Source organism: Entelurus aequoreus, linkage group LG03, assembly GCF_033978785.1.
Source record: "Entelurus aequoreus isolate RoL-2023_Sb linkage group LG03, RoL_Eaeq_v1.1, whole genome shotgun sequence".
NCBI classification, from domain to species: domain Eukaryota; kingdom Metazoa; phylum Chordata; class Actinopteri; order Syngnathiformes; family Syngnathidae; genus Entelurus; species Entelurus aequoreus.
In genome coordinates, this window is record NC_084733.1 from 26,200,289 (window position 1) to 26,224,803 (window position 24,515).

Consider the following 24,515-nt stretch of genomic DNA (forward strand, 5'->3'; position numbering starts at 1 on the left):
ACTAATAAAAAAGCTTTTAACATATTATTCAGAGGAGGCCCCGCCCCCTAGATGTAAGTTAATTGTACCCAAAAATGGATTTGTAATTATAGAAAAAAAAGATTTGCAACCAGTTTTCAAGCTAGCTCAATGCTAATTTACATTGGCTATGTCATATACGCGCTATTGATTACGATTTTACATAGCGATTTCAACATCTTCAAATTTGGCAATAAAAACTACAACTATGATGCACGTTACAATCAAACAGACGGTGTGCAATAAGTACGATACACACAGTATAAAAACATTTTAGGATTCAACAAGGCTGGCATGTTCAACTTGATTGCAAAGACTACTTCCTGACTGCAACAGCACGCCTCGGACAAACTGAAATGAATGTATACTTGCAAATGAGACTCAGAAAGTGGAAGAAAGCAAGACAGCTATGTGAGCTACAGCGTGACCATATTTCCACATTTTTCATTTTTGCAGGGGTGTTGTGTGGAGAGCCAAATAGGACATTTTATTAAATACTATTTAAAATAGTGCTACAAAACCCAAAACCAGTGAAGTTGGCACGTTGTGTAAATCGTAAATAAAAACAGAATAAAATTATTTGCAAATCCTTTTCAACTTACATTCAATTGATTAGACTGCAAAGACAAGATACTTCGAACTGGGAAACTTTATTATTTTTTGCAAATTTTAGCTCATTTGGAATTTGATGCCTGCAACATGTTTCAAAAAAGCTGGCACAAGTGGCAAAAAAAGAGTGAGAAAGTTGAGGAATGCTCATCAAACACTTATTTGGAACATCCCACAGGTGAACAGGCTAATTGGGAACAGGTGGGTGCCATGATTGGGTATAAAAGCAGCTTCCATGAAATGCTCAGTCATTCACAAACAAGGATGGGGCGAGGGTCACCACTTTGTCAACAAATGCGTGAGGAAATTGTCGAACAGTTTAAGAACAACAATTCTCAGCGAGCTATTGCAAGGAATTTAGGGATTTCACCATCTACAGTCCGTAATATCATCAAAAGGTTCAGAGAATCTGGAGAAATCACTGCACGTACGTAAGCATAATAAACATTGAATGCCCGTGACCTTCGCATCAAAAAGCAATATCAGTGTGTAAAGGATATCACCACTTGGGCTCAGGAACACTTCAGAAAACCACTGTCAGTAACTACAGTTCATTACTACATCTGTAAGTGCAAGTTAAAACTCTACTATGCAAAGCAAAAGCCGTTTATCAACGACACCCAGAAACGCCTCCGGCTTCGCTGGGCCCGAGCTCTTCTAAGATGGACTGATGCAAAGTGGAAAAGTGTTCTGTGGTCTGACGAGTCCACATTTGAAATTGTTTTTGGAAACTGTGGACGTCGTGTCCTCCGGAACAAAGAGGAAAAGAACCATCTGGACTGTTATAGGCGCAGAGTTGAAAAGCCAGCATCTGTGATGGTATGGAGGTGTATTAGTGGTCGAGGCATGGGTAACTTACACATCTGTGAAGGCACCATTAATGCTGAAAGGTACATACAGGTTTTGGAGCAACATATGTTGCCATCCAAGAAACGTTATCATGGACGCCCCTGCTTATTTCAGCAAGACAATGCCAAGCCACGTGTTACAACAGCGTGGCTTTGTAGTAAAAGAGTGCGGGTACTAGACTGGCCTGCCTGTAGTCTAGACCTGTCTCCCATTGAAATTATGTGGCGCTTTATGAAGCCTAAAATACCACAACGGAGACCCCGGACTGTTGAACAACTTAAGCTGCAAAAAAAAATTTAGTTTCTCAGTTCGAACATTAAATATCTTGTCTTTGCAGTCTATTCAATTGATTACAAGTTGAAAAGGATTTGCAAATCATTATATTCTGTTTTTATTTACGATTTACACCAGACCTTTATTTTGAAAAGTATTATTTATGGGCGTGTGTCCGTGTGTAACCTGCGAGTGAAGGTGCACATGCAGCGACAAGTGATGCACGGTTTACACCCGAGACGCCAAAAAGAGAAAAGTTGATGAGGAATGCCGTGTTTTCAACAACACATGAACTGCAAAGCAACGTCCCCTCACCTAAGGTGCGTGCCTGCGCAATTGCGCACTGCTCAAGCGTCCGCTGCGCGCAGCAAGTATATGCCGCGCACCAAATCAAATCCCATCTGAATTCTAAACAAAATAAACATATTTATTCTATGTAATTTTGCAATGCAACTCTGAGTGACAGTGACAACAAGCGGCCCTAACGGTGTTCGTCAACACCGTTCAATTGAACACCGTTCAATTATTGTAACGTCTATTGAGATGCTTCGAGGACAGGAATTATATCGATCACTTTATTGAGCAAAACTGTTTATATTCGGACATAACCACACCAAAAACATGAGTAAAACAATTCTATCTCGAAAAACTAGTCATTTTCTGCCGTACAAACCAGGCCAAAACCAACTTGTCATCTGTCACCAACACGCATAGCACTAAACCACTGGTGCGTTTAAGGCCACACAAAAAGTCGGACAACTCAAACACCACACAAAGTTACACTATGACTCCTCAGTCATACGTGTGCTTATTTTACTGTCATTTATTATTAATGTTAATTTATATATATTAGTCATGGAATGCTGTTACACACACTATGTTGAAGTATTACTATTATTATTATTATTATTATTATTTATCTTACGGTATATATCAAAAATAATATTGAGCAAAATTTAATTGAAATATTGTCGATGTGGCCCTCCAGCAGTGCTCGGGTAGCTCATGCGGCCCCCGGTAAAAATTAATTGCCCACCCCTGATTTACACAATGTGCCAACGTCACTGGTTTTGGGTTTTGTATATAAACACCAAAAAACAGTATTTGACTATTTAACTTGTTTTGCTATACACAGAGACAGGTTTTGAGTACCAGCTGCCTGCGCTGAACCTTTAATCTGGTTTAACGCCGCTGATCACCTGGTGTGTGCGAGCCTCGGACGATCATCGCTTTTACATTTGCCTTTCGCCTGAAATAATCTCGCAGGTTAATCTTGTTTGCTGCTATTCCCATTAGGACGTCACTTCGCGCTACTTTTACCGGAGCAGCGCGAAGTAACGGCTGTGCTGGCTCGAGATTGTTCACACTTTTGACTTTAATGATCTCAGGGACTACGGGAAGGAAAATAAAACAATGACAAACGCAGGGGAGGGTGGTATTTTATTTTCTACAATGCTGCAGTGTAAACACAAACAGAATGCAAGATGAATATGATCATATTTGATCAGACGCACACAAAGACACTGCAAACCTGCACAGATCAGAATGGAACGAAGCTCCAAGAAACAACAACTTCACACACGCGCGATAAAAACACAGTTAAGGTCTCGGGCTGAACGTGTGAGGTGCGCACGTGTGTTCCAATTTAAGGCCTCTTTTAAAGTAACACAATGTCTAGAAAGAACACAGCAAAGAAGACTTACAGCTACTGTTCAGGACGCTGCCCATCTTGCATCGGACCGCAGTGGCGTCTGAGGGGTCACTTAAGGAGGTTCTGCAGCATGGCGGTGGCGTACGTAGGCCGGGCATGCTTGTTCTCGATGGCTTTCTTCAGGTACTGAATCCCGTCGCAGCGCTCCCAGATTTCCTCAAACTGCCTGGGAAGGATCTCGGCCCCTCTCTTCCGGGTCAGACCCGTCTCTTCCAAACTCAGCTCGCACATTTCCATGTCATCTTTCCCTGTCGGACATGAATAAACGCCACGACAACATCACATTTTCTATCCATGATTTTTACTTTAAGAAACCTGAAAAAAATAAATAAATAAATAAATAAAAGCTTTTCTTCCTGTCACTCACATTAGTGATATGGAGAGACACAGACCCCAGGTAGCAAACAACACAGGAGTTGATTAAGGTGATCAATAAAGCACAGGCATTAAACAACTATTTTTGTGAGTCACTCACACACACCAGTGGCGTGGAGAGATGCAGACTCTTTGAGAAACAGTTTCAACTGTTTAAGTTAGCCAGAGCTTTTCTTAATGCCACTCACACATACCAATGATGTGGAGCGACACTGATCCATACAGCAAAAGTGTCTCAAAGAGTGGGAAAGGTAGCAAACAACACAGGAGTTGATTAAGGTGATCATTGAAGCACAAGCATTAAACAACTGTTTATGTGAGTCAGAGCTTTTCTTCTTGTCACTCACATACACACCAGTGACTTAAAGAAATGCAGATCCTTTCAGAAAAAGTGTCAAAAACGCATGTGAATCAGCACTTTTCTTTCCGTCATTCACACACACCAGTGGCGTGGAGAGATGCAGACTCTTTGAGAAAAAGTTTCAACTGTTTAAGTTAGCCAGAGCTTTTCTTAATGCCACTCACACATACCAATGATGTGGAGCGACACAGATCCATACAGAAAAAGTGTCTCAAAGAGTGGGAAAGTTAGCAAACAACACAGGAGTTGATGAAGGTGATCAATGAAGCACAGGCATTAAACAACTATTTATGTGAGTCAGAGCTTTTCTTCTTGTCACACACACCAGTAACTTAAAGAAATGCAGACCCTTTCCGAAAAAGTGTGAAAAACGCATGTGAATCAGCACTTTTCTTTCCGTCGCTCACACACACCAGTGGCATGGAGAGATGCAGACTCTTTGAAAAAAAGTTTCAACTGTTTAGGTGAGCCGGAGCTTTTCTTCATGTCACTCACACATACCAGTGATGTGGACTGACACAGATCCTTACAGAAAAAGTGTCTCAAAGATCGGTAAAGTTAGCAAACAACCGAGGAGTTCATAAAGGTGATGAATAAATTACAGCCATTATACGACAAGTTATGCGAGTCAGGGCTTTTCGTCTTGTCACTTACACACACTCTAGACTCTTTCAGAAAAAGTGTCATAAATGTATGTGAATCAACACTTTTCCTCCCATCACATACCAGTGATTTGGAAAGTTGCAGACTCTTTCAGAAAAAGTGTCAACTATTTAAGTGAGCCAGAGCTTTTCTTCATGTCTCTCATACACACCAGCGACCTGGAGAGATGCAGATTCTATCTGAAAAAGTGTCAAATATTTATGCGAGTCAGAGCTTCTTTTCCGGTCACTCTCTCTCACACACGCGCACACACACACGCACACGCACACGCACACACACACACACTCTAATTAAATTATTAATAAATAATAGTATATGTTCCTAAATAGGAACTATTATGAATTGTTTTGCATTTAAAATGTTTCCTTGTGGTGTATGAAACATGTTTTGGATAAGCTTAGGGTTTTAACTTTGCTCTATAATCACTTTTAAAATTTAAATGTTTTTTCAGCTGTCTTGCAGCTGGCCGTTTGTGGGGGCGTTCCCAGATTGCAATTAAAACCATGTCCAACCCCCTTAAAAAGCATAACATATATCTTTTTAAAAATGTACACTGTTAAAATAAACATCTTGAAGTTGTCACCACTATTTTCTCCAGTCACAGTTCAAAATAAGCTGAAAATAAACGTTATACAACATTAGGTACACCTGCTGCCTGAATTAAAAAAAAAAAAATCCTGCTTTTGGTCGAATTTACGTAACTTTGTTATTATGCGCATGCCACTATTATATGAAAATAAGACTTTTTGTGTTTCCTCATCGCCTGAACCAGAGGGGAGAAGTTCCTCTCCTATGGGTTATTGTCCAAATAACGACATCCACCTGGCTATAACGTTACAACTGCAAAACCCTGAGAAAAATAAGATCGAAAACTGCGTAGAAACTCATGCCAAAATGTACGACCCTTATGATTTGATACTTTGGCAATGTTTAAAATGAGTATCCGACTTTGTAACAACATTTATAAGACAGAAAAGATGAACGTCATCATAGATCTCCTTTCAGTGAATTGTCAAAAACATTTAAGTGCAAATGAAAATACAGCTTAAAAACTTTAGTTGTAGTTTTTGCAGTGGTGGGCCGTCAGGGCCAGCAAGGCCTTCTCTGTAGGCCTAACAGAACCAGAAATTATGTGCATAATTAAAGATGAATGTAATTTTTTATTTACTTTCCCTAAATATCTAAAGGTATTCATATTCTCTTCATGTCTTATTATGCTCCTTCCAATGCTGTGGTTTTTAGTTTTAGTTTGTATCCAATCAGAATTCAGCTAGCTTATGTTGCCATGCTGTACCAAATCTGCTCGGAGCTTTCAGGATCCGCAATGCGGGCGTCTGTGCACTGTAAGTGAACGGGCACATACAGTTGATAGACAATCCAATCCAATCCACTTTATTTATATAGCACATTTAAAAAACAAAAATGTTTCCAAATTTACTATTGCGATAGCCAATCAGATCACGACTTGTTGTCAGTAAGGCCTTCTATCTGGCCTCACGCTGTGATTGGATACTCACTTGGGAGTCCCAAGTGAGTATCCAATCACAAGTTGCGAAAACAGGAAGTGGCACCGTAACCATACGAGCCATAGAAAGCCACAGAAAACTCACCGGTACAATAACCACGAAGATAAAGTGTTTGTTTTACACCTAGTAATCCTCTGTGGACAGACGAAGCCAAGCAATGCAGGTTTAGCGAGCGGTGCGCGCTCCCGCGAAGGAAATACATTTTTGGCAGGCAATCACATTTTGGCACAACACCGGCGGTGAAATGGGGAAATCCCCGCCACTTTCACACGAATCAACAGACTACGACGGTATTACTGGCTTATACGACGTCAGATGAGTGCTACAAATTGTGGGTTCAAATATTTTCATTCGTTATTTTTTAATGTTTAATTTGTTTTATACAATTATTCTAATTTTGACAGTACTACGTAAGATATGTTTTAATTGCTGAAGCGGGTTTATTGAATGTTAAATGCGCCATAAATGCGCCCTTTTGTACACTGTTGCAGGGGTTCAATGGCCAGTAGTGTGCACGTGTGTTATAAATAAATGATAAATGGGTTATACTTGTATAGCGCTTTTCTACCTTCAAGGTACTCAAAGCGCTTTGACAGTATTTCCACATTCACCCATTCACACACACATTCACACACTGATGGCGGGAGCTGCCATGCAAGGCGCTAACCAGCAGCCATCAGGAGCAAGGGTGAAGTGTCTTGCCCAAGGACACAACGGACGTGACTAGGATGGTAGAAGGTGGGGATTGAACCCCAGTAACCAGCAACACTCCGATTGCTGGCACGGCCACTCTACCAACTTCGCCACGCCGTTTTTGTATAGTATCTCCAGCCGTGTCCATGTGGTGACATCAATAACGGTATTTTGAGGTGAAGTCGGACTAAGTAGGACATCAGTGAAGGCCTAGGTGAGAAACGCATGGCCCGCCACTGAGTTTTTGCACTTAAAACACTTCTCTATGGCTTGAGCTCCAGACTTGTTTGTTTGATATTGTCATTACTGCCAAAAGTGGTGGAAAAGTGTGTTACAACTGAGTGCCCACAGCTGAGAAACAGATATTTTTTGGCGGCCGTTTACGGGGCACTCGTGGCACACTTATGGTTAAGAAACACTGGTTTAAAAAACAAAAGGCAAAAAGTGTAGTTTTCCTTTGCACACAGTTTTGGAAAGCCTTCACTATGGTTTGTGTTTTCCTAAAGATCAGGTTTAACGACAAAAACCTACAAATTGCCAAAAAGCAAAAAACAACACTGTTGTTTGTGTGTGTGTAAACAATGGAAACTGTAGTCTGTAAGCATGGAGGACATACAGTACATGTACAGTCGTGGTCAAAAGTTTACATACACTTGTAAAGAACATATTGTCATGGCTGTCTTGAGTTTCCAATAATTTCTACAACTCTTATTTATTTGTGATAGAGTGATTGGAGCACATACTTGTTGGTCACAAATCACAAATCTGGCTACAGAACTTTCCTCCAGAAGGTCTTACCTTTGTCCATGTGATGTCAGATGAAACAAAAATTGAGCTGTTTGGCCACAATACCCAGCAATAGGTTTAGAGGAGAAAGGGTGAGGCCTTTAATCCCAGGAAAACTATGTCTACCGTCAAGCATGGTTGTGGTAGTATTCTGCGCTGGGCCTGTTTTGCTGCCAATGGAACTGGTGCTTTACAGAGAGTAAATGGGACAATGAAAAAGGAGGATTACCTCCAAATTCTTCAGGACAACCTAAAATAATCAGCCCGGAGGTTGGATGTTGGGCGCAGTTGGGTGTTCCAACAGGAGAATGACCCCAAACACATGTCAAAAGTGGTAAAGGAATGGCTAAATCAGGCTAGAATTAAGGTTTTAGAATGGCCTTCCCAAATTCCTGACTTAAACGTGCGGACAATGCTGAAGAAACAAGTCCATGTCAGAAAACCAACAAATGTATCTGAACTGCACCAATTTTGTAAAGAGGAGTGGTCAAAAATTCAAACAGAAGCTTGTGGATGGCTACCAAAACCTTATTGCAGTGAAACTTCCCAATGGACATGTAACCAAATATTAACATTGCTGTATGTATACTTTTGACCCAGCAGATTTGGTCACATTTTCAGTAGACCCATAATACATTTATAAAAGAACCAAACTTCATTAATGTTTTTTGTGACCAACAAGTATGTGCTCCAATCGCTATCACAAAAAAAATAAGAGTTGTAGAAATTATTGGAAACTCAAGACAGCCATGACATTATGTTCTTTACAAGTGTATGTAAACTTTTGACCATGACTGTACATGCATGGTAAATGCCACAACAAGTGTGCATTTACTGCACCAAGTCGCATTATTGACATACGTTCTTCCAAACTCACATATGTGCTCGGAGAGTTTTGTTGTTTTAGGCCGACTCACCTGCCACCAGCACAATGGGTCGTTTGTCCGGGTGGAGCTCCATCTGTCGAGCTATCCAGGGTCCATCAAAGTGTGCATACCACCAGCCTTTCTTCTTATTCTGGGGGTCCTTATACTGGTCCGCCGGGCGGATGAAAGGGATGCGGAAGTAACGTTGCTGCCGGTTCATGGCTACTTCTTGGTGCTGAGCCAGCATGGCCGGGGCAGGGTTTTGTTGAGCTGTAGGGCAATGTGTGCATTTAGTAGAAAATCAGACCGTGGGGAAAGTTGGACCAGGGCTCCAATGCAAGGACATACTCCCACAAGAATATTTATACATTGCTGGACTACGGCGTGATTGAAACGCCCTCTCTTGGTCCCCACTAGAGGTGTAACAAACATTTCATATCACGGTTATTGTGACCAAAATATCACGATAATGCTGCTTATCACGGTATCGTTGAATGTGCTTAATAAGTACTATAAATCTTTTCACCAAGTTTTATTTAAAACGTTTAATAAAGTAAACAATATATTTCTTGGCAAAACAAACATTTGGCTTCTCAATCAGATAATGCACTCTCTTCAACTGTGATTAATCATGATTAATCACAGGTTTTAATTTGCTTGCATAGCTATAATTTGCTTCAAAAAATACCCAAATATTTGGATACATATACACTTTAGTAGTCAAAATGTCATAAGTGAACGTTTTTTAAATGTTTTACTGAACTGCAATTCATTGATTTGTTCAAAACCTGGTGACAGTAAGTATAGTAAAAATGAAGTGCACATTTTAAAAGTCTTTGCAATAATATAGCAAACAAGCTACAGTTACTAATCGATAATGTAGTAAACAATCTCATAAACAACTGAACATAGTGCACCATTTACTCTTCTTTAGTTTAAAATATTACGCACATTTGATACACGGTCTGTGATTGCGAAGAGGGGCGGCCCATTTTGCGTCAAAACAGAACTTTTGGATAAAACTAAAGTAACTTGTCGGAATTTCAGCGACAAACGTTTTTATCATCGGTGATGATTTTAGATTGTCCTGAAGAATTTAGAGGTAATCCTCCTTTGTCATTGTCCCATTTACTCTCTGTAAAGCACCAGTTCCATTGGCAGCAAAACAGGGCCAGAGCATTATACTACCACCACCATGCTTGACGGTAGGAATGGTGTTCCAAGGATTAAAGGCCTCACCTTTTCTCCTCCAAACATATTGCTTGGTATTGTGGCCAAACAGCTACATTTTTGTTTCATCGCACCACAGAACTTTCCTCCAGGTCTTATTTTTGTCTGTGTGATCAGCAGCAAACTTTAGACAAGCCTTAAAGGCCTACTGAAATGAATTTTTTTTATTTAAACGGGGATAGCAGATCCATTCTATGTGTCATACTTGATCATTTCGCGATATTGCCATATTTTTATTTAGTATAGAACATCGACGACAAAGTTCGCAACTTTTGATCGCTGATAAAAAAAAGCCTTGCCTGTACCAGAAGTAGCGTGACGTCACAGGCTGAAGGGCTCCTCACATTTCCCCATTGTTTACACCATCAGCGAGAGCGATTCGGACCGAGAAAGCGACGATTACCCCATTAATTTGAGCGAGGATGAAAGATTCGTGGATGAGGAACGTGAGAGTGAAGGACTAGAGTGCAGTGCAGGACGTATATTTTTTCGCACTGACCATAACTTAGGTACAAGGGTTCATTGGATTCCACACTTTCTCTTTTTTCTATTGTGGATCACGGATTTGTATTTTAAACCACCTCGGATACTATATCCTCTTGAAAATGAGAGTCGAGAACGCGAAATGGACATTCACAGTGACTTTTATCTCCACGACAATACATCGGCGAAGCTCTTTAGCTACGGAGCTAACGTGATAGCATTGTGCTTAAATGCAGATAGAAACAAAAGAAATAAACCCCTGACTGGAAGGATAGACAGAAAATCAACAATACTATTAAACCATGGACATGTAACTACACGGTTAATGCTTTCCAGCCTCGCGAAGCATAACAATGCTGTTGCTAATGACGGCATTGAAGCTAACTTAGCTACGGGACCTCGACAGAGCTATGCTAAAAACATTAGCTATCCACCTACGCCAGCCAGCCCTCATCTGCTCATCAACACCCATGCTCACCTGCGTTCCAGCGATCGACGGAGCGACGAAGGACTTCACCCGATCATAGATGCTGTCAGCGGCCCGGAGACGGAGGAAGTCAAGGTGAGGTCGGCGGCTAGCGCGTCTGCTATCCATCTCAAAGTCGCTAATACACCGATCCCACCTACAGCTTTCTTCTTTGCAGTATTCATTGTTCATTAAACAAATTGCAAAAGATTCACCAACACAGATGTCCAGAATACTGTGGAATTATGTGGTGAAAACAGAGCTTTTTGTATTGGATCCAATGGGGTCAGAATACTACTGTTCACTCTGTGACGTCACACGCAAACGTCATCATACCGAGACGTTTTCAACCGGAAGTTTTGCGGGAAATTTAAAATTGCACTTTATAAGTTGACCCGGCTGTATTGGCATGTGTTGCAATGTTAAGATTTAATCATTGATATATCAACTATCAGACTGCGTGGTCGGTAGTAGTGGGTTTCAGTAGGCCTTTGAAATGGCTCCAAGTGACTTTCCTGACTTGTTCAAGTCAATGGTTCGTTTTTTCCGATCTGTGTTGAGTTCCTTTGACTTTCCCATTGTCGTGTTTGTAACCGAGTCTAATGACTGCATCAAATGAGCCCTATTTAAATTGGCTTAGAGAAGTCAACAGGTGTCGTCAATCATAATCACTCACATGAAGTTAAGAGGCCATGCCATGAAGCTAATTTGATTTGATTGTAACTTTTCTACATCACCAAAATTGATAATGTATGTTGCTGTATGCATACTTTTGACCCAGCAGATTTGGTCACATTTTCAGTAGACCCATAAGCTGTGTCCTCCACAGTGGTTATGTTTATATCAGTCTGGAAAAATGCTGTTTCTCAGAAAAGTTAAACATTTGAACAACAAGTGAATTTTCCACAATGTAAATACTTCACAAAGCTAACGTCAAAGGCATGCACAGTAGGGATATTTTCGACCCGAATTTCAGAAAAAAGCATAAAGCATAAAGCACCCGTCTCGATTTAAATTAAATTTTGATCTGAACGTTTGTGATTTGGTCAGAATATTCCGGATGGTGTGTTAACATGAAGCATTATTTATTCCGGTTAGGCTTTTAATTTGAATGGTATTTGAATTGTGTCAATGTGCACATAGCCAGTGATTCAATGTTGGATTTTGGTCATATTGGTTATTTTGGGTTATTTTTTGGTTAAGGTTGAAAATCCATGTTGATTCAATGTTTAATTATAAGTACCATTACAACAACGAAAAGACTGTTGTTGAATCAATGTTGTATAGATGATGTTTTTTGAATGTTGAAATCCTCTCCATTGAAATGACGTTTCAATGATGTTGATGGGGTAGAAATCTCACGGGACTTGAATTTCAAACTAGCCATTAAGGTCAAACAAAAAGAAGAAGACTTGACTCTAAACAGTGATATACATTGTGTACAAATTAAGAACATGTCTGTTAGTTATTGCTATGAAGTGGAAAAGGGGAAGGATTAATGCCCGATTTGAACTCTCCCTCTTCCCCCTCCCCTCTTCGACTTGACCCTCCTCCTTGGCTATAGCATTAGTGAAATGGCAAAGTATTGCAAATTGTATTCCAACGCGTTTCTTTCTGGGAATGAAAAACAGCGGTGGTCAACCGAGCCAAGATGGCTGTTGTGCAGCAAGCAGCGCACAACCTATCTGATTACACGCAAGAGACCTAAATCTTCCTGCAAAAAGCAAATATGAGCAAAAAGTCTAACTATGCAATTGAATAGAACCCTATTCTTTATCAAAAAAAGATTTGTCGAGTGATATTAAAGGCCTACTGAAACCAACTACTACCGACCACGCAGTCTGATAGTTTATATATCAATGATGAAATCTTAACATTGCAACACATGCCAATACGGCCGGGTTAGATTAGTAAAGTGCAATTTTAAATTTCCCGCGAAATATTCTGCTGAAAACGTCTCGGTATGATGACGTTTGCGCCTGACGTCACGGATTGTGCGGACATATTGGGACACCATTGTGGCCAGCTATTAAGTCGTCTGTTTTCATCGCAAAATTCCACAGTATTCTGGACATCTGTGTTGGTGAATCCTTTGCAATTTGTTTAATGAACAATGAAGACAGCAAAGAAGAAAGCTGTAGGTGGGATCGGTATATTAGCGGCTGGCTGCAGCAACACAACCAGGAGGACTTTGAGTTGGAGAGCAGACGCGCTACCGTGAGTACGCAGCTTTGGCTTCCAAACATTTGATCGCTTGCCCGTACGTGCGTGCCGCTATGTGCATGTCACGTACGTAACTTTGGGGAAATATATGTGCTGTATTAACTTTACGGAGGTGAACGGTACTTTGGGCTGTGGGATTGAGTGTGTTGTGTGGGTGTTTGATTTGTATTGGTGGGTTATATGTTATGCGGATTAATTTGTGGCATATTAAATATAAGCCTGGTTGTGTTGTGGCTAATAGAGTATATATATGTCTTGTGTTTATTTACTGTTTTAGTCATTCCCAGCTGAATATCAGGTCCCACCCGCCTCTCACAGCATCTTCCCTATCTGAATCGCTTCCACTGCCCTCTAATCCTCCACTCTCACTTTCCTCATCCACGAATCTTTCATCCTCGCTCAAATTAATGGGGCAATCGTCGCTTTCTCGGTCCGAATCGCTCTCGCTGCTGCTGGCCATGATTGTAAACAATGTGCAGATGTGAGGCGCTCCACAACCTGTGACGTCACGTTACTTCCGGTACAGGCAAGACTTTTTTTATCAGCGACCAAAAGTTGAGAACTTTATCGTCGATGTTCTCTACTAAATCCTTTCAGCAAAAATATGGCAATATCGCAAAATGATCAAGTATGACACATAGAATGGACCTGCTATCCCCGTTTAAATAAGAACATTTCATTTCAGTATGCCTTTAAGGATTATTTGTTGGTCGCGTTCCCAGACATATCAAATTATCTGGTGCTTCAGACTTTGTTCTAAATGACAAAACCAATGAAAGCTTGGAAAAGCATCGAGGTTGGCAACTACTTTGTGTGTGGCTGGGTCAAGGAAATCCTGGATAAATTATTCACATTCATCCTGGATAAATATGCATAGTTTTTGCTCGGGCAAAGTTACATTTTATGATTTAACTTTGCAAAACTATAAATGTTAACATCGTGTATGTGCTGAAAGTTTCATTTATGATTGCTGCCTTTGGTAAAAGCTTAACTCTTTTAGGTTTTACTCACATTTGCTTTCTTTTATTTAGCCTCACCAAGTTGGTGTTTGACTAAACACCCGCAGCAAAAATCAGTTTTTAAGAAATACAAATAATATCAAGATAATACTTAAATGGGAAACACAAAAACGTTAAAAGTATATCAAGCAAACCTTTAACGAAGTGATCACTGCAAACTTGTGCGTTCTTCGACTCAGCTCTCTTAGACTGGAGTGTGTGCTACTTTTCTCGTTGTTGTTTTGTATAATCTTTCAGGCTTCCACCCTTCTTGATTACCTCTCGAGAAACTCTGAATAAATGTTTATCCTTTTCGCCTTTTGAACGGTTCGTACCGCCGAAAACAACGCAATCATAGGTAATTTTTCTTCGAGAAAGGCTAAATGGCACCTAGTGCCCTTTGACAACAGACGCTGGCTTGACCACCAGGCATATTTATTAACCGGACGTGAGCCAGATGTGACGTCATATGCAACCCAGCCATAAGCCCCTATGCATACGGAAGTCGATTGAGTCTCGCTACGTCGTCAACCCTCGCTGTTTGCCAGCAGTGGCGTAAGGCAGATGTGGCAAATATTTGTTTACTTTCAAGATGCTATCACACGTGATGTTCTGCTTTGCTTGTGCTCTTTTTATTTTTTTTCGCCTGTCTTTATCAAGAAGAAAACTGTTTTAGAAGACAACGTCTGCGAGCTCACTTAGCTTCGAGGGACGTACTTCACCCATCCCCACTACCTGACGGATAATTCGAATGCCTCTGATTAACATGAACGCGCAAAACCAAGGAGGGAGGGCAAAAACAAGGGTGGTTGAGGGGTACTCGAATTGAGCCTAAATACGCCTTTCTTCTTCCTACTCCTTTTCGGACACGTAAAGAAAAATTTAATATGTAAAATATGTGATGTATCATATTTAAACTGTATACATGTTCAAAATAAACTTCAACCAACCAACCAAACAATAAAGTGGATCGTACAAAAAAAAAAATCAAGGGACTGCACCGAGACAAAGTGGACCCTATTGCTAAGGCTCGCTATCTCGAAAAAATAAGTCAAATTGGTGGAATTGATCCATATGAGCACATCTAATGGACAAGAGATTTGAGTAAGCTTCTGCCATTGTCGAACCCAAACTTGTCTATATCTCGTCAACGGAGTCAGTTTTTACACCGATGAAGAATTTCAGAACGTAAAATCTGTTAAGGCTCATTGTCCTTTGTTCAAATTGCGCTTAATCTGCGGCTTTTATCTCTTATGTGTTTGAGATGGAGTGAGGGTGCCTGGCCTCATTTTATAAGCAGGTTTTCCCCAAAAAACATGCCCATTATTACTTTTAAATTATTTGATCACTGCGCCTCTTCTTCGAAAATAATACTCATAATTTTTGTGCTTACTCAAGACTAAAAGTAAACGGACAACATGCTTTTTTCCAAAATACTGTACGTTGTTTGTGCCCTGCAGCTAGCTTGGCTAACGCTAACAGCCTACTAAATGCTACTTGTGTAACTAAGTAAAACAGGCTTTGATTCAAACTTACCAGTCTGAAAATGCAGTGAACACACCAACGTCCCAGGTGATGGAGTTAAAAGTCATGTTTGATCATCTCACAGCTGCTATATAGGCGATTGTGGCAGTTAATGATGCTGCATGTTCGCGCCATGTTTTTGAACTTTTTAAAGAAACATAACTAAACTTAAGCAAAGCATCTTGTATTCAGCCATGTAAATAAACTATTCAGAGTCCAGCAAGACCCACAATGTAAAGAGTTTCCACCTCACACTTTCAAGCCCTATGGTATATATTTAATTATTCCATTCAGATACCATTGCCTGGCTGTTAGTGACTGTGATGTCACTAGCATGACCTCCGTGGCAGTGTGGACTTGTGTTAGTTGTTCCCTTATGTGTTGTCTGTCCAGTGCTCTTAATATGTGTTTTGACTTCCGCTGGCTACCACACCTGTCCCTGATTGGCAAATGGGACACACCTGTTCCAGGTTGCCAATCAGGCTCCTATATATATAATAGCCCTGACCATCAGAAGGGGCTGAATCATTGTACTTTGTACACGGTTGTTCTCTGTTCTCAGTTTGCTTTGTTAATTGTGTAAGATGATAATAACTATTTTGATTCTGTTCTCATTATAGTCACTGACAAGTAGACAACTTTGGCATGCTCCTTGTTTAACTATACCTTAAATAGAGTAATAAAGTGATTATTTTTAACTAGGCATATTAAAAACCTACAAAGAAAGGTTGAACTGTTTTAAGTGGTCCTTTTAATATTAATATTGTTTCAATACATAATGCAATGCATATTTATATAGTTGTATCAATGTTTGTCATTGTCAGAATATGTTGGAAATTTAGCGTTATTTTAATGTTGATCATAGCGAGCACTTTCAATGTTCCTTTCAACGTCAGACATCAATGTTGATCTCAAAACTGATGTCTGACCAAATCTCAATGTTGATTCAATGACGTTTTGCTATCAGGGTTAGGTGTTAAGTAGACCCACGTACGGTACGGTGTTGCCTCGTGTGAGTAAGGCATTAGTACAGTATGCGCAACAGCTTTGCTTTACCGTAAAGATCCATTCCCTAATGACCTTATATAATCCATTTTTGGGAGCTGTCAAATCTAAACATGCTTATCAGTAGTATGCTCTCAAGCATTTTAAATAATGTGTGTGTGCACGTGTGTTTGCAGTGAGCTGTCAAATTAGCATGAGTTGAACCGGACCAAGCATGACCGGCAGTTACTTGTTAATTGGAATAAATATTTTGAGCACATAGAAGGCGGCTGTGCGTTTTCAGGGCGCTGTTTTTCGCTGACTGAATGAACTTTCCCAGGCTTATATAAAGGCGGGTCATTAATCCCTGCCAATGAATGTGAGCGGCGGGGAGGACGGAGAAAACAAAACAATTATTGCTTGTGTGGCATACAACTACATTGGTATGAGAACGAATGGAAACATTTTTTCAACCGACCGTAGTCAGTGACAGACTTTGGAGCCCTCTGATCACTTCCGTCGTCGTTGCGTTTCTTGTTCTTGGACTTCCACGCGTGGTAGACCTTCAGACGGCGGTGGAACTCCTCTCGACAGGCCGCCAACAGATCTATGTCTGTCCAAACACAAGACACACTATTGTTACTAATGTGACATTCACTTATCGCAAGATTCATATAATAATCGTAAAAAGTAAGTCTTCTCCAGAGATGAAGATTTCATTAGATTCAGCTTTGCACCATATTAGCTTCATCCAAATGGAAGAAAGAAATACCATTTCATCCAACGTTACAAACACAGTTTGAACCTATGTTATCCGTGCAGAAAAAAATCAATTTTCATTGCATTGCTATGGTTCTGCCAGTTGAATACAGCCTGAAAATGTCTTCATAAGCACCAGAATATACAACCTGATCTAATTGACAAAATCCTGAATATTTTCCGTCCTGAATTAAAATTGCTTACAAATATGCTGTAATGTCGTGGTTTGACATAACAGTTTAGGCGAGAAGTGGTGTCATCAATGTTTAAATGGAACATCTTTGGAATAAAACCTTGCTGTCATAAAAATGCAAGTTGATATGTGGACTTTGAAGACAGTGTTTCTAGTATCAACCATTGCATGACACGGCTTTTCAGCCAGATGTCCTTGGGATGTCACAGTAAGCTTGACTTTGCAGCAGTGGCCATAAAGACGTAAACCGGGCAGCCAGTGGAAAGTAATCTGATCTTCATGCAGACTGATTTGAAGTTGGCTCTGAACCAGTCAGAAGGGCAGAGGTCCACCATCCTCCATAATGGAGATAACTTCCTCTCTGCGCCGCTTTAAAAAAAAATGCCACGCTAATGAGTGGCAACAGCTGTGGGAGCGCCCTCAGATCAGTCTTTTAATTCGACGGGTACGAGTTCTTGCCAGTCGCAGTGCTCCCTACAGCTGCAGGCTCAGCTTTTTGGCAAATCTGATGGATGCTTTAAAATAACCGAGAGGAATCCACAAAAGTGCGAAGGAAACACACCCACAGAGCTGGGTTTCCTCACCACAGGAAGTGTTGATGACATCTCGCAGCTCAGCATACTTCCACTTGCTGAGGTCATACTTTTTCACGCCAGCAGCGGCTTTGGTTGCCTGCACCTGAGGGCCCCTGCGGGGAAAGAGCAGGTGATGATGTGTGTCTGAGCGCGAGGCACAAACAGAAAAAGACAGCAAGTGTGCAGAAAAGGTACACTTTGTGAAGGTTAAACAAGGTATTAGTGTGAGGCTGTTTAGCATGGTACATACTGGAACTCACCCATAACAAGCTAGAGTGGTGTTCTGAAAAAGCGACATGAGCATCAGCACTTCAACAATTTGAGGAGAAGCGTTTAAAAGCATAATTCACGATTTACACAGTCAATATGTTCTGAGAAGCAGAAAAATAAAATTAAAATAACATTCCAATGTGAGGAGAGCAATGCTGCTATGAAAGCAACAACCTAGTAAAAACAACAACAATGCACTTTGCCAGCCATCTTCCAGTAAATACTCTACCAGTTCAACACAACATTGTAATGGTTTATTTCAAACACTGCGAACAAAGTTGCACACAGTTATGTCTGAAATGGGAATGGAAGAATTGGAGCTTATTTAATTCCACTCCTTAACGTCGACGCAAATGTCATAACAAGGATGAATTATCAGTAATAATTGTAGTAAGGCTGTCGCGCACACACATACTTTTTTTATAACCACAAAAATAAAAAAATTGTCTGTAAAATACTAGATTCTTTATTTATTGTCTTTGCTTTGACTCTTACTCCGCCTCAGCTTGGCGAAAGTCAGCTTGAGTTATCCGCCTACCTTCTGGCAATTGGAAGCTATGAGTGGTTATCACGTCCACTAGTATGTGGTAACTTAGCAGTAGTATTAAAGTAGCTCACGTTTTTCAGAAGTGTCATTAAATAACGCTCCCCAATTAGTGGTGGGGAGGCTCGTAACTCAAATTGTTACTTGCAACCTATGCAACAATCAGCTGAGAAACAGCTCTTATTCCTAAATACCTGTAAGCAGGGCACTTGTCAGTACCAATGTAAAATAATTATGTCTTGTCCGAAAAACATTAGTTGTGTGTCTTAGTAGTTTACCATAAACATTGTATGTGCAACTTTATGACACTAGACACAAGGTACCAACAGGTAGCTTAAAAAAGATACCAGTAACTCTGGCGCAGAAGTTTGACACAAACAAAATGACAAATTATTCAAACCAGTTCACCTTGCTTCAGTTGTTTAAAAGCAAAATCAATCCCGACGGCGTAGGGGAGGCCCTAGACTACGGGGCTCCGTAAGTGACAACCCATCAGTGTTCCTGTTTTGTTTGACAGTATTGAACAGGATTGAAATTTTGTTGTACTTGTGCAATGTCAATAAAGAGCTTCTTCTTCATCATCTGCTACAGTATGGGGCTTGTTACATGGATGTACTCAATTAGCGGTATTGTGAGAGAGAGCAACAAACTGAAGTAAAATTGACTGTACGAAAGAAAAAAATATTGGGATTGTACCGAAACAAATTGGACCCTCTTCCAAAGACCACCTTAAAAAATAAGTACAATTGGTGGAATTGATCCATATGAGCTGCCAAACGTGTCCTATATCTGAATCGTCAACATAATTAGTTTTTATACAGGCCAAACATTTCGGAATGCTAAGTAATTAAAGGCTCACGGACAAACCAACTTTAGGTGTGTGCAAAACCTCTGAATTTTACATCAGAAAGAGAAGACTGTTGTCCTTTCAGAGGTAAGTCAACCAAACTTGTCACTGTACGGTGTCTCCCGGAGATTTTTTTCAAACTAAATATATTTCAAGTCTTTAATACATTGTGCGTTAATGTGGGAAATGTTAACATTTTTCTCAGTTATTGATTTATGATTTGGGGTATTGTCTTTTCCCAAATACTGTACGTTGTTCATAAGTTGCAGATAGCTTAGCTTGGCTAATGCAAAAATCTTACTAAATGCTGCGTGTGGAAAAAAATAAACCAGGCTTTGATTCAAACCTACCAGTGTAAAAATGATAAAAAGTGGTGTTTGATCGTATCACGGTTGCTATTCAAGCTATTTATCGTCTCTTTATTAGCTCACTAACCCGACTTCCTTGGCTTTGCTTCTACGCTGGAAATGAGACAGTCTCACACAATCATTTTTTTTTCCTGAATCGATCATGACAACCATTGTGACAGTAAATGATGTTGCATGTTCACGATGTGTTTTGAACTTGTTAAAGAAAAGAACAACTTCAGGACAGAGTTATGCATTTAGCCAATTAAATAAGCAGGAAGTACAATGCATTGCGTTTCCACTACACACTTTTGAGCCCTATGACATTCTCTAATGGGAGGCTTGTTGTGCCACAGTTTGAAAACCCTCAGTCCAGTGTCAACAGCGCCTCTGTCTCTTTAAGGACCCCTTCCTAACCTGTCTCTCTTGGTTGATTGGCCATTTTCCAGAAGTCTGCAGGGGGCCACCCTCCCCACACCTTTAGTCGATAAGGATATGAAGACATCTCGCAAAGTGTGAGCTGATGCCTGATGTGTTTGCTAACAGACAAATTTTACGCATGCTTATTTCATTTTTCCGCTCGCTTTGGTCAATCAACAATCAATAGGAGGAAATTCCCATGAACGGCACGTCGCGACTGTTTCCATGTGTGCTTACTGCTTGCGGGATGACACAATACATTTGCTGGCATTTAGCTCAGCCGTTAAATTTATGAATCATGCACGCGGCACAGACCTTCAGACAGTTAACAGCAGGTCTGGGCTCCCAACTCCAGCTTCCCTGCAGTGTGGAGGATGCTAATTCAATAATACCAAGGAATTAAGTCCTCTATTTACAGCTGCTAATGTCTCAGAGAGGAGAATGCTCGATCTAATTATCCAGATTACCACTTGTAATTGATGCTTACTGAAAAGTTGAAACAAAATGTGAATCGTGGTCAACCCTCATCAGTCTGGCTGGGGGGAAAGCGTGATGAGGAGGATTGTGCAGGCAGGAAACAAGCAGTGGAAGTGAAGCGATGGGCTGTTGCTAATAGGAAATGGTTGGTTGGATCAACAAGGGGACAGAAGGAGGCCGAGGTGTTTATTTTTTTCTGCCACAATATACGACTATGCTAGTGACGCCAGTGTGAAGGTCTACGTGTACTGAATGCAATGACTACAGCTCTGTGTGCCGCATATGCAACAAAACATTCACTTTGGAGCACAGTTCCTGATCCTTCTTTAGAATAAAACTAGGACAGTGGTAAAATGAAGGGTTCTCAGGTATTACATTTCTATCATGTGGCTATTGATAAATTATATTCAAGAGACGACTGAGGGCAGCAAGGAAACAGACTGACACTGCACTGTGGCGTATAATGCTGCAGCGTCCAGAGATAAGGCATCACGTAAGTCGTGTGTCCTCACACGGTACAATGACAAATCTGCTTGACCAATAAGCAGGGGTATATGTCACACATATGGAATAAGCTGGTTATGTTTGGAACACCAGTTGACCAGGTACCAGAAATAGTTTCGGGCAGTGCCATTAAAAAAGCATCACAATGGAGCCAAGGGAAAAGGGGAATGTTGTTGATTGGTTACTAGTCAAAGAAAGCTATTTTGTACCCTTTTTAGATGCATCAATCAACACCATTGTGAATACTATGAGTTCAAGCAGACTTAAGATGTAAATCAAAGGATGCAACTGCCATACATACTGATTATGTGTTCAAAAGGATATGATTAAAATGAATCAATGGATGGGCAGAGCAAACACAGACACATTCAGTGATCCTGGAAAAAATACATACATTTTGTTGTGTCTGATATGATACTTTCATGCCCTTGAGCAAGGGCTTTGTATTGCGGGTAGACTGATAGCTACTCAAAGCAGCGAAGAGATATGGAACTATAATGGGGGTTATGGCACAAAGTGAAGGGAATGAGCGAGTGCTTTTTGTTGGGATTACATTGCATGGACTATGCTAAAGTCTTACATGGCTCTGGCTGAGGATGCAGAGATAGGGAGATCCAAAAAAGCCTCATCACTATGAAAGGACAGAGCAATAGGAGAGAAGAAGTTGGTACGGTACAGTAGGTTTACCTCCATTCTCATCCACCTAGAGGTTGATGCATACGTTTCTGTTATTCTTAAACATTCAATACCTGCGCAGACTTGCGTCCACCTGGCCATCTTCAGTGATCAGCTCGGCCTCACTCTGAGCGATCCTCATGGCCAGCTCCCTATCACGTCTCTCCTGCTCTAGAATGGCTGTCCGTTGGATCTGCTCCTCCCGCTCCAGAGCCAACTGGATTTCCAACTCCGCCTGAAGGACACGAACAGACACATAAACACGCCACATGTAACTAATTAAATATGAGTGGGCTCCCTTTTTCCACAATCTATAAAGCAATTAAAACTCTGCTGTGTGCACAAATCTGATTAAAGCTATTCATCTATCATGCAGGACTATTAGGAAAGCCTTACTGGTCATGTGCAAGACCGAACCACAGTTGACACCCAACAACACAGTCCAACCATATTTTCAAAACAATGAACCCCCGAATATTAACTTTAAAGTATGGTTAACGTTTGGATTGTTTTTTTTTTTTAAAGAATGGTCTGTTGGATAAAAGTATGGCCATTTGTAACGTTTGGAAAGCAGCGATAATTAGCACAACTAATCTGAGCATTCACCTGTTGTGACGGGCTGCCGATGAGGAAGCTAAGGATGCTAATGCTAGCAGACCGACCAACTAGCAAGACAAGGACACGGATTTGAAAGACTTCCAGCCCCAATTTAGCCACAACTCTGCGAGGTAATCACATCTACTACTACACTGTCCATTAGGTATGTATACCAAGTACCGGTATATTTGAGTACTGCTTTCTAATTGGATCGTGAAGATTCTGGACTAATGATAGTGCTTCCGGTATTTTTTTTATCCAAATGATTGTCGTAAATATGACACGTCGTCACAATTAGTTCAGCTGCCGCTGCCTACACATCGCAAATCAGCTTGGAATAATTAAAATTACGAAGCAACACCACACTAAAGTTTGTAACACAACAATTCCTCCTCACAAGTTTCAAGTGAACGCCACTTAAAGGTAACTGCATTTTTTTTTCAATGTTGCCTATCATTCACGATCATATGAAAGACATGACGACGGATTTTTTTTTTTTAATGCATTCGAAATAGTAAATTAAGTATTTGAGCTTCTACACTGAAGCTGCTGTTTAGTTTACGTGTTGGCACTTAATTGTAACTTGCACTTGTGTTAGTGTGGTGTTATATAAACACCTCTACTTGATGCACAGCTTGCTTGCTTTTTTCCTCTGTATTTAACTGTTACTACCTGAGCAAAGAATAGTAAAGAGCTGGTAACTTTTCCAAAAGTGTTTTGTTTCCATCTTCAATTCTTTAAGTTAATGCTTTGCAATCCCTTGAAGTTGATACTTCTACTATTTGCTCATAATTAATGCAGGCACCACCTGTTTTGTATGTGTCTTTCTAAAAATAAACACATGACATTGTTCTGACGTGATACATTATACATTTAATTGTCTTTTCACCATGCAAAGCTTCCATCTGCATCGGATTGCATCTAATCGTAATCAAGATTCATATACAATCGCCATTTAAGGTAGAGATGCACACACCTAATATGTATATGTATATGTATATATGTATATATATATATATATATATATATATATATATATATATACATATATATATATACAATTGCGATCAAAAGTTTACATACACTTGTAAAGAACATAATGTCATGGCGGTCTTGAGTTTCTAATAATTTCTACAAGTCTTATTTTTTTGTGATAGAGTGATTGGAGCACATATTTTTTGGTCACAAAAAACATTCATGAAGTTTGGTTCTTTTATGAATTTATTATGGGTCTACTGAAAATGTGACCAAAGCTTTACACACACTTACAATAAAATTAATTAATTAAAATGTGAATATACCCTATAATATATACATAAACACAAATATATATATATATATATATATATATATATATATATATATATATATATATATATATATATATATATATATATATATATATATATATATATATATATATATATATATATATATATATATACACTACCGTTCAAAAGTTTGGGGTCACCCAAACAATTTTTCATTTCTAAGAACAAGAATAGACTGTCGAGTTTCAGACGAAAGTTCTTTTTCTGGCCATTTTGAGCGTTTAATTGACCCCACAAATGTGATGCTCCAGAAACTCAATCTGCTCAAAGGAAGGTCAGTTTTGTAGCTTCTGTAACGAGCTAAACTATTTTCAGATGTGTGAACATGATTGCACAAG

The 24,515-nt window shown here is 40.0% G+C and overlaps 1 protein-coding gene across 3 annotated transcripts in view; it reads right to left on the reverse strand.

Annotated features, from left to right (window-relative positions):
• Positions 1-3,178: 3,178 nt before the first annotated feature.
• The window catches only part of myo6b (myosin VIb), a 109,245-nt gene continuing 87,908 nt past the window's right edge, over positions 3,179-24,515 (reverse strand). Inside the window, exons 28-33 of one of the 3 annotated variants that reach the window (XM_062041572.1) lie at positions 22,324-22,484; positions 22,155-22,205; positions 18,175-18,278; positions 17,117-17,251; positions 8,782-9,000; positions 3,179-3,708 (exon numbers count right to left, since the gene is read on the reverse strand). In XM_062041572.1, the coding sequence (XP_061897556.1) occupies positions 3,509-3,708; positions 8,782-9,000; positions 17,117-17,251; positions 18,175-18,278; positions 22,155-22,205; positions 22,324-22,484 (870 nt within the window). In that variant the 3' untranslated portion in view covers positions 3,179-3,508. Of the gene's footprint in view, positions 3,709-8,781; positions 9,001-17,116; positions 17,252-18,152; positions 18,279-22,154; positions 22,206-22,323; positions 22,485-24,515 lie in introns of those variants that run through there. The other 2 variants (XM_062041573.1, XM_062041574.1) reach the window with 2 other exon arrangements.